Source organism: Plasmodium brasilianum, chromosome 11 (assembly GCF_023973825.1).
Source record: "Plasmodium brasilianum strain Bolivian I chromosome 11, whole genome shotgun sequence".
Lineage (NCBI taxonomy): Eukaryota > Apicomplexa > Aconoidasida > Haemosporida > Plasmodiidae > Plasmodium > Plasmodium brasilianum.
Genome location: NC_090124.1, coordinates 527,273 through 544,348, shown reverse-complemented (window position 1 = coordinate 544,348; position 17,076 = coordinate 527,273). Strand labels below are relative to the sequence as shown.

The following is a 17,076-nucleotide window of genomic DNA, read 5'->3' as shown; positions in this document are numbered from 1 at the left end:
ATGAAAGTTTTGGGATATATAAACATTATCACCAATTGTGTCAATGGCATTTTTTGCAGAGTGGATAAAAGAAAATATAACCTATTTACCAACAGTTTTATTTACTCCATAAATACGACAAACTTATATTCATTTACAGCCATTATGAATAAAACACCAGATTGGATTCAGGAAAAATGCCCGGAACATAAAAGTTACGATATTGTTGAAAAAAGATACAATGATAAATTTAATATGACATATACAGTGTATGAGCATAAGAAGGCAAAAACGCAAGTGATAGCATTAGGTTCAAATGATCCTTTAGATGTTGATCAATCATTTGCTTTTTATGTTAAAACGTTGACACATTCAGGTAAAGGAATTCCACATATATTAGAACATACAGTTTTATCCGGTTCTAAAAATTTCAACTATAAAGATTCTATGGGGTTATTAGAAAAAGGGACCTTAAACACACATTTAAATGCTTATACTTTTAATGATAGAACTATATATATGGCTGGATCAATGAACAATAGAGATTTTTTCAACATAATGAGTATATATATGGATAGTGTGTTTCAACCAAATGTACTTGAGAATAAATTTATATTTCAAACAGAGGGATGGACATACGAAGTAGAGAAATTGAAGGAAGAGGAAAAAAATTTAGATGTTCCAAAAATAAAAGATTATAAGGTTTCTTTTAATGGCATAGTGTATAATGAAATGAAAGGATCATTTAGCAATCCCTTACAAGATTTGTATTACGAAATTATGAAGTATATATTTCCAGATAATGTGCATTCAAATATTAGTGGTGGAGATCCTAAGGAAATTCCAAATTTAACCTATGAAGAATTTAAAGAGTTTTATTACAAAAATTACAACCCTAAGAAAATTAAGGTATTTTTTTTTAGCAAAAACAATCCAACCGAACTTCTAAATTTTGTGGACAATTATTTGAGTCAACTTGACTTGACCAAATATAGAGATGATGCTGTTGAGGATGTAAAATATCAAGATTATAAAAAAGGTCCTTTTTATGTTAAGAAGAAATTTGCTGATCATTCGGAGGAAAAAGAAAATTTAGTTTCTATTTCCTGGTTATTAAACCCAAAGAAAAGTAAAAGTTCTGATGTAGATTTAAGTTTGGAATCCCCTACTGATTATTATGCTTTGTTAATAGTAAATAACCTTTTGACCCATACATCAGAGAGTGTATTATATAAAGCGTTAATTGAATGCGGTTTGGGTAATAGTGTTGTTGATAGGGGTTTAAATGATAGTCTTGTTCAATATGTTTTTAGCATAGGATTAAAAGGAATTAAGGAAAAGAATGAAAGAAATATAAGTATAGATAAAGTACATTATGAAGTAGAAAACGTTGTTTTGGATGCTTTGAAAAAAGTTGTACAAGAAGGATTCAATAAATCAGCTGTAGAAGCAGCAATAAATAATATAGAATTTGTGTTGAAAGAAGCTAATTTAAAAACTTCAAAAAGTATCGATTTTATATTTGAAATGGCTGCACGATTGAATTATAATAGAGATCCAATGCTAATGTTTGATTTTGAAAAACATCTAAACGTTGTTAAGCATAAAATAAAAAATGAACCTAAGTATTTAGAAAATATAGTTGAAAAGCATTTCATTAATAATGATCATCGTGCTGTTATTTTACTTGAAGGAGATGAACATTATGGAAATGAACAAGAGAAATTGGAAAAGGAGTCTTTAAAGAAAAGAATTGAAAATTTTACAGAAAAGGAAAAGGAAGAAATAATAAATGATTTTGAACAATTAAACAAGTACAAAAATACTGTAGAATCACCTGAACATTTAGATAAATTTCCCATTATTAGTATATCGGATTTAAATAAAAAAACGTTAGAAATTCCGGTAAATGTGTACTTCACAGAGGTTAAGGAAGAAAATAATATGCAGCAATATAATTATGCAAAGTCTAGTAAGGACATCCTTAAGCAAAATATGAATTATTTCCAAAGTAAGTACATTTTAAGCAAATTATCTACAGAAAAAAAAGTACATATGAATGAGGGTTCTATACAAAAGGTGGATGAAACAAAAGTACCAATTCTAATTTATGAAATGCCTACTAGTGGTATTTTATATCTGCAGTTTATATTTTCTATAGACAATTTAACACTAGAAGAACTGAGCTACTTAAATTTATTCAAATCTCTAATTCTTGAAAATAAAACGAATAAAAGATCATCAGAAGAGTTTGTAATTTTAAGAGAGAAAAATATAGGGAATATGATGTCGAACGTAGCATTATATTCTACAAGTGATCGTTTAAATGTTACAGATAAATATAACGCACATGCTTATTTTAATTTCGAAATTCATGTATTAAGTCATAAATGTAATGAAGCATTAGATATTGTACTAGAAGCATTAAAAGAATCCGATTTTTCGAATAAAAAAAAAATTATAGAGATATTAAAAAGAAAAATTAATGGAATGAAAACAGCATTTAGTTCAAAAGGGTATTCCATATTAATGAAGTATGTGAAGTCTCATCTCAATTCAAAATATTATGCACACAATGTGACATATGGATACGAAAATTATTTAAAATTGCAAGAACAGTTACAGTTAGCAGAAACAGATTTCCCAGCTTTTGAGCAGATTTTAAATAGAATGAGAAAAAAAATATTCAGTAGGAGTAATTTAATAATAAGTGTAACATCTGATGCTGGAGACTTAAATCAACTTTTTGTGAAGTCCAAAGAAACGTTTAAAAATCTTTTGATGTATTTTGAGGAAAATGAAGCGAGTGTTAGAAGTAGTAACAACAACGGTAATAACATAACAGGTACTGGATGGAATGATGAAATAAAACAAAGCAAAGTGCTGGAAGGGGAACAATCGAAAAAAGAATTTTTTGTCATACCAACGTTTGTGAATTCTGTATCAATGTCGGGTGTTTTGTTTAATGAAGGAGAATATTTAGATCCTGCTTTTACAGTAATTGTAGCAGCTCTAAAAAATTCGTATCTTTGGGAAACTGTTAGAGGCCTCAATGGCGCTTATGGTGTTTTTGCAGATATTGAATATGATGGAGTCGTAGTATTTTTATCTGCTAGAGATCCAAATTTAGAAAAGACTTTACAAACATTTAGAGAGGCAGCTCAAGGGTTAAGGAAAATGGCAGATACTATGACGAAAAATGATTTACTCAGATACATTATTAATGCTATCGGTACTATTGACAGACCAAGAAGAGGAGTTGAACTGAGCAAACTCTCCTTTTTAAGGGTTATATCGAACGAATCTGAGCAAGATCGAATTGAATTTAGAAATAGAATTATGAACACAAAAAAAGAAGACTTTTATAAATTTGCAGATTTGTTAGAAAAAAAGGTTAAAGAATTTGAAAAAAGTATCGTTATCATAACAAGCAAGGAAAAGGCAAACGATTACACGAATAATGTAGATAAAGAATTTAAAAATATTCTTATTGAGTAATAGTAGTGTCCTCTTTCCACCTATGTACATAAAGAGGAGGAACTACCATAATATAAAAATTTTTAAGCTTTTTAAATATTAAATATTAAAACTGCATCGTTTACTGTTTGCACATAAGTATGTATACATGTGCATGTGCATCTATGTATGTATGTATCTATATACATATAAATGTATATGTTTTTATATGATCATATATATATAGGCATAAATCATGTATGTTAACTCGTCTTTTATAAGAATATGTTATTCCAATAGAAAAAAGGAATGAATAAAATAGGAAAAAAAAAAAAAAAAAAAAATTAAACTCTCATTCCAAGTATGGAAGAAAAAAAATTATTGTTAAATACTGCAACTTTAAGTAGTCACACGTCTTTTTGTTTTCTCCTACATCTTATACTTTACATCATTTAAAGAGAAGAAAAACAATTATTGACATGAGGACCAATATGAATATTTTCCCCGATTTGTTATTCCTAAGGTTTGAAAAAAGGGAAATATAGATAGACATATAGAATTATAGCTTTTAATATGTGGTTGTTTAGGAAACAATATGTTTTTTTTTTTTTTTTTTTTAAGAACGCGTCATTTATTATCCTTTAGAATACAAAAGCTTAAAATTTTTTAACTTTTTTAATTTATCAAGAGAGAAGGGAAAAATGTGTTCATACCTTATCCTTATTATTCTTCCCTTATGGGAAATGGTACAAAGAATGGGATAACACAGCACGATAAAAATTTTTTGCACACAGATATTTTACTTTTTATTTGTTTTCTTATTTTGTTTGGGTACTATTATATATGCAAGTTTACATTTATGTAGATATGATATCGTTTCGCTAGCGAGTATAAGCGTATTAAATATGTATAATGGAGAATGATCAATTCGAAAAGGGACCTGTTGAAATGATTCCTCGAAAGTTATTCCTACTTACGAATGAGTTTATTTTAACACACAATAATTCATGTCATCAGCTTTAAATTATTAAAATTATAGTTACATTATATTTAGTTTTAAAGTTAGCCATACATTTTATAATTTAAAAAAAAAAAAAAGAAAAAAAGTGGCGTATAATGGGGTTCATTTATTTATATATGTATATATATATATATATATACCAAACATAAAAATAAAAGTAAATAATTTAACATAAATTCATACATAAAATGCTTTATTTTCATTATTATTTTTGTATATATTTTAATTAAGCTTCTTTTTTTTCTTTTTTTTTTTTTTCTCTCTCTCTCTCTTTTAAACAAAATTGAAAGGTTATCATGCATATATATATATAACAGAGTAATAAATTAAAAGCTATTTCTTATAACGTAAAACATTGAAATAAACATTTCGTTAATTTAAAAAGTAATACAATATATATTTCTTCTTTTTTTTTTTTTTTTGGAGAGAAAAAAATTCTATAAATATATTTGAATCTCAAAACCTTATAATATTATCATAAATATGTTATAAGGAATAAGCAAAAATATGAAAAGTCTACAAGAAACATTTTTACATTGTTTCACAGAAAGATTTTCGTTAATTAAATGAACGTGTATTAAATGTACGTACATATATATATATATATATATATATACATTTGTAGATGTGCACAAGCAGGCATGCGCATATACAGATGTGGGTATATATGTAATATGTATATTATTATACACATGTACAATTCTTGAAGTTATTTTAATTTAATTAATTTATATGAATATATATACATATATATATTGAATTATAATTAAATAAAATAATTTAGGTCTTCCCCATGTTATAGTTCTTATTATAAGATCTCTGCATGTAAGCCCCTTGTTCATTATTTTTAAAAAAATTATAAGGAAAATGCCCATACTGGCTATTAATAAATGACTGGTGCATTTCGTTAGTAGAAACACGAGAATTGAATCGATTATTTGGTAACGTATTTTGAATAGAATACATTTCATTATTAGCGAAATTTGATGAATCGTTTCCGTGGCATGAAATAGGTGGAGGTGGAGGAGGCGGGGAAGTATACGACTAAAAGGGAATAAAAAAAAAAAATATAATAATAAAAATAAATGTTAAAAAAAAAAAAAGAAAATTTTTAATATATGCATAATGCATACATAGAATAAATTTCGAAAAAATGTATTAATTGAACAAATAACTAAAATTAGAATTATATTTCCACATATATCTACGTTTATATGTATATACATGCATGCATATATATATTATATCCAAATTGATAATTGAAGTAACGAAAAAATATCGTCCTTATAGTATTCATTCTTTTATATTACATTGTTGGGCATTCTATCTATATTTACATATTGAGGAGCCAAGTACCTAAAAAGTTTTTAAAAAGAAAAAAAAAAAAATTATGTTAAAATTAAAAATGATAAGCATGTATTGATTTCTAATATAGCTGATATTTATTCTTGTTACGTTTAATTCTTACTGTTCTTCCCCCTTTTTTATTGAAACTTTCAAGTATTTATTGCCTGCGTTAAATCCATTCATACCCGCTACAGCATTAATTGCACTTTGCTGATTTTCAAAGTTAATGAAACCATAACCCCTACTTTTTCCATTAGTTTCCCTTTTTATCGTTGCACCTAATATATTTCCGTAATGCGAAAAATGCTACAAGAAATACGGAAAATAATGCAAATAATTAGAACTACACATGTATATAAACAAATAAATAAGCACGAAAGAATAAATAAACATATTCCTTTACATAAATAAAAGAGTGAAAAATTAATAGCCATCTTAAATAAATGATAAAATTCTCCACAATTTTCACATTAATTATTTCATACAAGTTTCCTTCTCCTTTTTCGTATTTACTCTGTTCTTACCCTCTTTAGATCTTTGTCACTCCAGTCGTTAGGTAAATAAAAAACGAAAATCGTACATCCGGGTTTTATCTTTTTCTTGTTGTTTTCATTAGAATTAGATTTTAACAAAACCTAGAAAGTGTTCAAATGTGTTATTACATGAAAGGCATATTTGCAAAAAATACTTCTTTTTTCTGTTGTACATTATTTTGTTGTATTTTTTCTTATCTTAATTAATTTTATTTTATCTTTTTTTTTTTTTGAGAAATTCCTACCTTAAGTCTTTTTCCTGTGTATACTTCGACCTTGTTCATATTTGATATAGCTAGTGCAGCACTATGTGGGTCGGTGTAAACAACAAAACCGTATCCCTTACTTGATTTATCATTTTTTTTTGCTACAGTAGCGCTCTCTAAATTTCCAAATGTTTTGAATTTCTTTAAAAGTGAGAAACATAAATATACACATAAATGTGGATAAACTTGTACAGATAAGTTTACATATATACATACATATGTGAAGTCATATATGTACACAATTTTTTTAACTTTTAAAGCAATAATGAAAAAGAAATTTAATATTATTTTACATCAAATAAATCCTGATCATTCCAGTGTGGAGGCAGATAAAAAACAAAAAGTGTTGTTTTTTTGTTATCGTTACTTGACTAAGGAACAGAAAAAAAAAAAAAAAATAAAATAAAATAAAATAATGTGTGTTCTTATTGTATGTATTAGAGAACTTAAAAGAGGAATGTGTCATGAGATAAAAAAAGGAAATAATTTATAAAAATACTAAGTTAAACAAGCTATTTTACTTTATCGGTAAGTATACATAGAAATATATATATATATATATATATATACATGTACTTACACGCGTTTCTATAATTTTTATTTCTTACTTGTGATTTTTGTTGTGAGTCCATTTTTGTTGAATTCATATCTAGGCACTCGTCCACCATTTTTGTCGAAGTAACTTTCAATACTTTTCCATTTATTTCTTTTCCATTCATTACTTCAATAGCTTTTTGTGATGATTCACTGTCGTTATATTGTATAAATGCGTACACGTTTATATCTTTGTCTATGATTATGTTATTTATTGTTCCGAACATCAAAAAGTTCTACAAGATGAGAGAAATAAACACACACATGTGTGTGTATATATATGTGTGTATATATATATGTGTGTATATATATGTGTGTGTATATATATATGTGTGTATATATATATGTGTGTATATATATGTGTATATATATATGTGTGTACATATATGTGTATATATATATATGTGTTTATATATGTGTGTATATATATGTGTGTGTATATATATGTGTGTGTATATATATGTGTGTATATATATGTGTGTGTATATATGTGGGTATATATATGTGTATATATATATGTGTGTATATATATGTGTATATATATATATGTATTTATATATATGTGTATATGTATGTGTGTGTGTACATATGTATGTATACACATGCACATATTTCAGAATAATTCTCCTTTCGCACATGTATATGTATGTTATATATTCCCTATTCATTTATGTTTCCTACTTTTTTTATGTCATTTTCCATCCATTCGTTAGGAAAATTATAAACAAATATACTATTCGACTGAAAACTCTTGTTCCATTCCATCTTGTTGTCCTATGAAGCAATCAATGGGAAAAGTATATTTAAAATATAATAGCTCTGTTGACATTGAAAATTTAATTCACAACAAGCTATTTAGCACCAAAATAAAACTAACAAGAGAATATTACACAACTTTATAATGTAATATATCTCTACTGAATGAACTACAATGCAATACACTTTTTTCTTCTTCTTTTTTTTTTTTTTTTTTTTTTTGTTTTATATTTACTAAATCCATTAACATAAAAATCTTCTATTTTTTTAGAATATGTGTTGAAACTTTAAAAATTGTAAAAAAATTGTAAAAGGATAAACAAATTAATCAATAAATGAAGTAGAATGGCCTTAAAAGAATTTGTACAAGAAGGAACATAAGTTGTACATATACATAAATGTACGTATATATGCATATATATATATATATATATATATAATGCTTTGTTATTTTATTGTGAATAAATATTCACTGTGTTTAAAAGAAACGCTATTATTGTGTAAATGTATATCATTCGTTTATTAATTTTTACTGAAATATTTATACGAATTCATATTCTCACATCTTTTGTTTTTTTGTTAATTACACTATATAGTTTTACGTAATAGTTCTTATAAGAAAAAGGAAAAAATGTAAAAACGAAGTTCAAAAGAAAAACAGATTACAGAAAATATGAGATTGCGTGAATACATCAGTGAATTAATATACATAAATATGTATATGAAAAAAAATCAATCAAGGAAATAATATTAAAATACTTTTAAAATGTACTTTTTTATTATATTTTAATAACAGTTCTTATATAAAAAAAAAAAAAAGAAAAAGATTTCCCTAAAGATATAGTAAACACATAATAATAAAAAATTATATATTTTTTTTTTTTTAGTCTGCTCTTTTGAAATATATATTTATATGCATAAACGTAATATGTACATATATAAACATATAATATATACATATATACATACATGTATAAACATATAATATATACATGTATACATACATATATACATACATGTATAAACATATAATATATACATGTATACATACATATATACATATAATATATACATAACATTATATAATGGGTATTTAATTAGTGTTATTACGCTTTTTTATCCTTATTTTAAACTTTTAAAGTTCGATCCTTGAATAATGCCTTTAAATAAATATATATGCACTCATCTTAATATATACATCTATTATAATATACAAGGAAATTATGCTAAAAATACAGAGCATTTTTTTTTATTTCTTTTTTTAATATATATATATATATATATATATATAAATATGCGTTTACGTTTTTTGCCTTCTCCAAATTCTGATAACGTGTAAAATCCGTGAAAAATAATTATATTAATTTCACTATCATATATATAAAATAAGCATGTGTGAAAAATATATATATGATAAAAAGTAAAAATAAAAATAAATTAAAATATGATAAATAAAAATAAGAAAAAATAGAAAGAAAAATAAAATATGAAAAGTGGAAAGAAACTTAAAATAAGGAAAAACTGAAAAAAAAAGCTAAAAATAAAACATATCTAATATCCATCCATAGAATCTAAATATATGCAAAAAAAAAAAAAAAAAAAAGAATAACGGAATACCAGAACAAAATAACAGAATAACAAAATTACAAAACGACAAAATAACAAATAATGAATAATGAATAATTTCGATAAATGGGTGTATTACTAATTATACAACTCTTTGAAACTACAATTTTGAAAGAAGAGATAAAAAAAAATTAATAACTTCCATGCGTGTATTTTTAAAAAAGGAAGCGTTAATCTATTTTTTAAAGCGAATTCTTATATTGTTTAAAAAAACCAAAAACACAATGAAATATTTGACCGAAAAAGTATGCTATATATTTATATAGTCTACACTAAAAAAAATTTATATGCTTTTGTTGGTAATTTTAAAACAAAGAACAATTTTTTTATATTTTTCCCACATATATTTAGAGGTTATTATAAATTTTAATACATATTAGTTATAATAATAAAAATTCACAAGCCAAAAAAAAAAAAAAAAGTGTATAACATTTTTGATTACATATTACAGATATATTGGAAAACAATAGGGGAATATAAATCTGTTAAGACGAAATCATGTGTAAGATAAAAATTTTTATAATGAATTAAATGTTACTCAAAAAAGAACGAATAAACATGTTGTGCGAAAATATTACGAAATAAAGTTGTATTTTTAAATGTAATCTTTTAGTAGCAGTTGCTATTACATGTTTTTTTTTTGGATTGAAAGGAAAAGTTTTACACAAAATAGTAGCATATAATAACAAAAATATATATTTTTATGTAAATATATGAGTGTAATATGTGTGTATACATATGTGTGTGTACATATTTCTGTGTACGTACGTGTGTGTATACATATATGTGTAAATACGTATATATATTTTTACATGTGTACCATTGTTTTTAATGTGGAAAAGGGAGAATATGAGATAATTTCCTATAAATAAAGGAAGATGAAAAAGAATACATAACGAAAATAGAAATAAACAACAGTGTCATCTATTAGCACTAGCTTAATAAATGTATTATTCAACGTAACCTTTATGCACCTGTTCACTCGTACAAATATAGTGCGTTCATTAAGGTAGGCCATATATATATATTATAAATATATACATACATGTACATATGCTTGTATATTAAATGCATGTGCATTTATTCGTAGGCTTCTTTTCTATACTACATTATTTTAACATACATCAAATGGTAACAAGTCGAGGAAAACAACTAATACGAAAGTAATTGCTTAGAACGCAAATTTTTTGTTTATGCTGATTTAAAAAAAAAAAAATAATAACAAAACTTAAATAATATTTCAATAATACTGGGTTAATAAAATTTTAAAAAGTGAAATATTTAGTTACAAAAACTGATTTAAAATTTGTATCCCATATTTTTTGGTACGATAAAAACGTTCTTAGAACAAATAAGGCTAAATCTAATTTAACTGTAAATAAATTGAGAATCGATGTTTGTGATTAATAATAAAGCAAATAGTAGGCCTACAAAGTAAGATAAAAATATAAATAAATAATTAAAAAATTATACTAATACACAAGCAAATATATAAGCAAATAAATAAGCAAACAAATAAGCAAACAAATAAGCAAACAAATAGGCAAACAAATAAGCAAACAAATAAGCAAACAAATAAGCAAACAAATAAGCAAACAAATAAGCAAACAAATAAGCAAACAAATAAGCAAACAAATAAGCAAACAAATAAGCAAACAAATAAGCAAACAAATAAGCAAACACATACGTGAATAAAGGAACAAATTGATGAACAAAAAAATAAATAAACAAAGTAAATATACGAAAGAATAACATAAAACAAAAAAGGATTAAAAAGGCTTACACACTCCAGAAATACGGTGGAAACGATACCTACTAAACAACTGCTTATTCATTATATTTTAATTTCTTTTCTTTGCATTTTTTTTTATTTTTGGTGTTCATTCCTCCCTTCAAATGACTTTAATCTCTATTATTTTCCGATAAAAAAATGTCGAGCATTGAAATTGTGAATGCTTGTTGTAATGGGTTCATTGATACACCATTCATACCAAATTTTATGACAATCAGTTAGTCTCCAAATACTCAGAGACAGATGTTGTTCTTTTCTTAAAAAAATGATTTTATTTATAGGGATAAATAATGGATACCAACTATGCATATTTTTGGTATGAGTAATTGGTTCAATTGATATATAAACATCATCATATAATTGACTTTTAAAATAGCATAAGAAACCATGCAAATAAGAATCTAATTTAATTTTAAAATTAATATTTTTATAACGATTATTATGAGTATTGTCCTTTTTAATATCTTTATTGGGTATTTCAAAATAGAAACACTCTTTTGGTTGTTCTTCCGATATTTTACAATAAGAATATAAATTGACTACATAAAACATTTCATTATTTCCTGAAAAAGAATTGTGACATATTTTATGATAGAGGCTAGAACAAGATATAGGCTCAACATAAGATAAACAATTTTTGGGTATACTTACCCCATCCTTCTTTAAATATTTTTGTATTCCATCTAGACACTCCGGAAATAATTCATTATCACCAAATGAACCTAACAATTCACTAACAATCAAATCTGCTTTTTTCTCTATTTGTACATATCTCATGTCACTATGAATAACCTTAACATTTTTCCATTCTTCTTCTTCCAATCTATTTTCAAGAACTAAAATAGCACTATCATTTTTTTCTACAGCATAAATTTCATAATTGGTAATTTTATTTTTTTCAAGGGCACGTAAGGTGGAGTCAACAAGTGGTCCCCTTCCTGCTCCTACGACAAAAATAGTGAATTCTATACTACTTACTGTTTTACTATTATTACTACTATTTTGGAGTCGTTTGGATAAGTATTTACTAATAGCTAATTCATACTGTTCATATTTCATTTTATCTTTTTCGAATATTTCATATATTTGAGAGCATAAATTATCCTTTAACGGTTGCAAAGGTATTTGTAGGTAGTCCCAGTATGCATGGTCAAATAAAGTTTCGTTATCAAAATTTTCGATAGACATAAAAAGTCTTTTTAAATAATACATACAAAATTTTAAGTAACTTGTATCTGAGTTTATTTTTTCATTAATTCCTTCTACGTCTTTTTTACCATTATCTTGATAATACAAATGATTCAATCTTTCTTTCCATCCAGTTAATACTATCTCAATATTTCTTCTAAAAAAGAATATTAACAAATCTTTTAATTTTTTTGGTAAATATGGGTATCCACTTTTAGAATCAATGATAAATGAATTCAATGGTATTATAATTAATTTTACGGGTTCTGATTTCCATACATCTAAATTTATATCATTAATTTCGAAGTCTTTTACATTCACAAGTTCCAAGCCTACGTTCATATGGGATATATTATAATTACAGTAGGAGATAAATTTTGCCCAAACATTCCACCCGTTTATAATTTTGTAGGATTTTGCACAATTAGCATTGTGGGAATTACTACTATACAAATTCGTGTGTTCAATTTTTTTAGCTATTGGTATCCTTACTATTATGGATACTCCGTTATAATTATGAATATTCGCATTAATACATCTTGCATAATTATCACATTTATTATAAGATGGTGTATTAATAATTAAATTTGGTATTAATATATAACTAGTCCATTGTATTTCTTTGTTTAATACATCAATACTGTATGAACTAAAATGCTCATTGGGGTTATCTGTATCAATCCATTCAGATATTAAACCGTAAATCTTTGTTTTCCAAATTTCTCTATCATTAAATTTATTCCCAAAAAGGGGATCTACTTTATATGTATTCGATAATTTAGAATATAGAGAAGAAGTATATTCAGACGGAATAATAAGATTACCGTCTGTGGTGCTCTCTTTAAACAGTTTACATACCAAAAAATCTATATCAATATCATCTATTTCGCTTACGTCCTCATGGTAATTATATTCTATTCCTATTTTTAAAACTGCATACTTGTTTTTTAGAGGCATTTTTTCCTTTACATAATCTATTCCTTTTAAAAGTATTCTTGACAAACGTATTTATTCATATGCTTTATGATAATCTATGTGTATTCCGTGAACAATATTTTTTGTAAGGAACTATTGCTCTCCTTATATGTATGTTTGTATGTATGTTATTAAATGTATATATTTAATTTTATTAGTAAAAAAAATAGAGGAGGCTTATAACACATACGTTCTGTTTGTATCTATTTCAATAAAGCCCAACTTTTGAAATCCATTAATTTCATTTCGTATTCAAATAAGTGTTTACAAACATTACGCTTTTGTAAAACCACAATATTTTTCTCGTTATAGAGTGTTATTATATTGAGTATGATAGATAGGGTTAAATAAATTTATTGTACAAGGGGTACGAAATAAAAGCTCGTAATATAAATTCAATTCGTTATTAAATAAATATCATACACTTTCAAAGCAAAAGAACATAAAATGAAACAAAAATATAATAGCACTGAACGGAGGAGGCGAAAAACCGCTCAAGAGAGTGAGTAAATGTATACATATATATCTATACAATATATAAATGCCATGCCTTATGGATAATTTGACTATATATACTAGTACACATTATTAAATACGTGCTTAGTTTATTATTTATTAATACAAAAGCGTATAACTCTCAGATGATCTCCAAAATAAGTTTAATAATATGAAATGGTCATTATTGCCTTTCTGCTTTCTTATAACCTCTTTAACCGTTTAACTAAGAACAGTTTTTCTGTTACCTTTTTGTGCTCATAACAGCATATAAGCTCTCAAAACTTGAAAAAAAATAATAATATAAAAAATGTGGGGCTTTATTTTTTAATATCGATGTAGAGGTACAACCTTTAGTATCGAATATTTTAGAAAACATGAGAACGAAACCTTTGCAATAAAAATTTCTCGTATACATGATTTGTTGTTTTAATGAGCACTAATGTTTTTGGACTTTTAACATTTGAACAAAATGAAAAGTGTTACTATAGGTGTTTCGTCGTAATAAAAAAAAAAAAAAAATCATTACACTAATACCATATTTACCGTAACAGAATAATTTTATAAGCTAAAGTATAATTGGAAGAGCTAATTTCGCCCATGCGTAAATGAAAAAAAATTTTAAGATTCTAATTTCACGCCATTTGCCAGTCAAAAGATACAATTCTTATATTTAATTTTAATTGAAGAGCGCGTTAATAATAGATACAATCTCACCGTTGGAAGAGTATATGAACTACTTGTGTAAGCATCAACATATGGAAACACTTGTTATGGAATTATTACACAAAATGATTAAGTAGTAATTATCGAGAGTTGGCGTAAAGGACAGAGTGTAAAAATTATAGATAATTACAAATGTAGTCTTTTTTCATCAAAAATTAAAGGAAATTTTTTATTATTTTTTTTTTCACTAATCTTATTAAAAATTTTAAATAAATATATTCTAAGAAACTTCTTTTTACATAATTCAGATTAATACATATAAGTGACTACTTTTAATTTAAACAAAAAAAAGTTTTTTTTTTCTTTTTTTTTTTTAATTATTAGAACTGTTTAAATATGCACCTACACACACACATATTTACGTTTACGGTATATAGTTTTTTAAGTATTTACATATACACATTCTTAAGATATAGGTACTTCAGATATAAATTTGATACAATGCACAAAACATCTTTACATCATATTAACAGAGAATGAATTAGAACTTGTACTACTGGTAACAACTAAGAAAGTTTCTGTCATTTTCATAATATTCTCTTATGTGTACCGTTATATATATATATACATTTTTGTGCATAATTTGATTTTATAATAATTTTTGCGTGTCATATACTCAAATAACATGTAAAATATATTTTAGTGCCAATTAAGTGATACTGTTACTTTTTTTTTCTTTTCTTTTCCTTTTTTGTCCTCTCCTGTTTTCTTTGCTTATTGTATATGTTCTCATTATTTATATTTTTTTTTATTTCTCGCTGTTTGTTTAGCTTTATGAATGTCTTAACAATATTTGTTTAAACAAAAAACAGTATTATATTTTTACATGGTTAAAATATAACAGAAATGAGTTTAAGGAAGGACAGTGTTAAGGAACGCTTTAGAAGAAAAAAGTTATGCACAGCACAGAGGCTTTTATAGGAGACCCAAGTTTACAAAAAAATAAAGAGATTAAAGGCAAAAATAACATAAATATATATATAAACACAAATTTTTTTAACTTCGCCTATAATGCTAAGAAATACATAGTAACAAAATAGTTACAGTTTTTCCGCAATTAATTTGTTCATGTTTTGGTATATAAATTAATGTGCTTATTTTACTACTTTTCTCATACTCATACGTTTCATCATGTTATATCGACACGTATGTATATATGCCCACGTACATCTATTATATATTCTTCTTTCCAGTAAAAACTCTGAACTATATAATTCACTTTATTATAACGTTCATACAAGAGTATGCAATTTTATGAAATGACCAAAAAAATAATATTTAATGTACAATTTAAAATTATTTACTAAAGTATAAAATTATTTAAATACTTGTATGTGTGTGAACTACATATAAAATAAATATATATGTAAATAGCCTCTTAATGGAAATTCTTCTTAAAAAGATCATACAAAAAAAACTCCACATAATTAAAATAAAAAAATAACATGAATTCGCAAAGATGTAATATAAATGTTGTATTGAAATTTCGCGTAAAATATAAAAATTACGTGAATATTTTGAATTTGGGAAAATATTGTAATACAGAATAATTTTGTTTTATTTTATTTTATATCGTTTTATTTTATTTTATTTTATTTTTCTTCATTTTGTTTTGTTTTATTTTGTTTTAGTTTGTTTTATTTTAATTTTTTTTTGTAAATTTTTGAAGTGTGATGATTTGTAGCAGTGTATAAATAATAAAGCTCCCTATATAAGGTAAAATTCCAAAAAAAAAAAAATTGAAAAAATTTGTTAGGAAAAAGAGATTTTAACGTGTTGATATATTATATATGAACATAATTATATATGTGAACGTAATTATTATATTCATAATAACAAAGCACTTATTAAGAAAAAATAGCAAAAAGTTGTACAATTTGTGTTAATAACTATTTAGTGCATACTTATACACTTAAGCGAATAAAAGTTTTGTATATTTATACATATATATTTTATATACATACAAATATATTATTGTATGTGTTATTATGAATTCATAAAAATATGTGGCACTGCTTAATTTTTTTGCATAATCATAAAAAATTAAACACATAATTACAGAAATAAGCAAAAACTTAATAAAACGAACATAGGAAAGAAATTTAACATAAATAATGAAAAAAAAAAAAAAAAAATTAAACAAAACATTAGATATAATATGTATAAAGGATAATAAAATTATTAGATGAAAAAAGTATTGCTTAAGAAACATAATACATAGCCAAATGATTATATAGCTAATATAATTAGTGAAAAAGGAAAAAATTATACATTTATTATACATACATATACATATATATTTTCGTGTAATTTGCGTGTACA

The 17,076-nt window shown here is 24.7% G+C and overlaps 3 protein-coding genes across 3 annotated transcripts; 1 reads left to right on the top strand and 2 right to left on the bottom strand.

Annotated features, from left to right (window-relative positions):
- On the top strand, positions 1 to 3,477 carry MKS88_003587 (falcilysin; the record flags this gene model as incomplete). Its single annotated transcript, XM_067216691.1, has 1 exon — positions 1 to 3,477. The coding sequence occupies one exon, from the start codon at positions 1 to 3 to the stop codon at positions 3,475 to 3,477; it is 3,477 nt and encodes a 1,158-aa protein (XP_067072400.1).
- Positions 3,478 to 5,236: 1,759 nt separating this feature from the next.
- On the bottom strand, positions 5,237 to 7,961 carry MKS88_003586 (RNA-binding protein; the record flags this gene model as incomplete). The annotated part of the gene is made up of 8 exons (XM_067216690.1): positions 5,237 to 5,500; positions 5,767 to 5,812; positions 5,925 to 6,109; positions 6,328 to 6,438; positions 6,582 to 6,743; positions 6,896 to 6,973; positions 7,211 to 7,432; positions 7,878 to 7,961. 8 exons carry the CDS (start codon positions 7,959 to 7,961, stop codon positions 5,237 to 5,239), a joined length of 1,152 nt encoding a protein of 383 aa, XP_067072399.1.
- Positions 7,962 to 11,490: 3,529 nt separating this feature from the next.
- Positions 11,491 to 13,515, bottom strand: MKS88_003585 (protein arginine N-methyltransferase 5; the record flags this gene model as incomplete). Its single annotated transcript, XM_067216689.1, has 1 exon — positions 11,491 to 13,515. One exon carries the CDS (start codon positions 13,513 to 13,515, stop codon positions 11,491 to 11,493), a length of 2,025 nt encoding a protein of 674 aa, XP_067072398.1.
- Between the last annotated feature and the right edge of the window lie 3,561 nt (positions 13,516 to 17,076).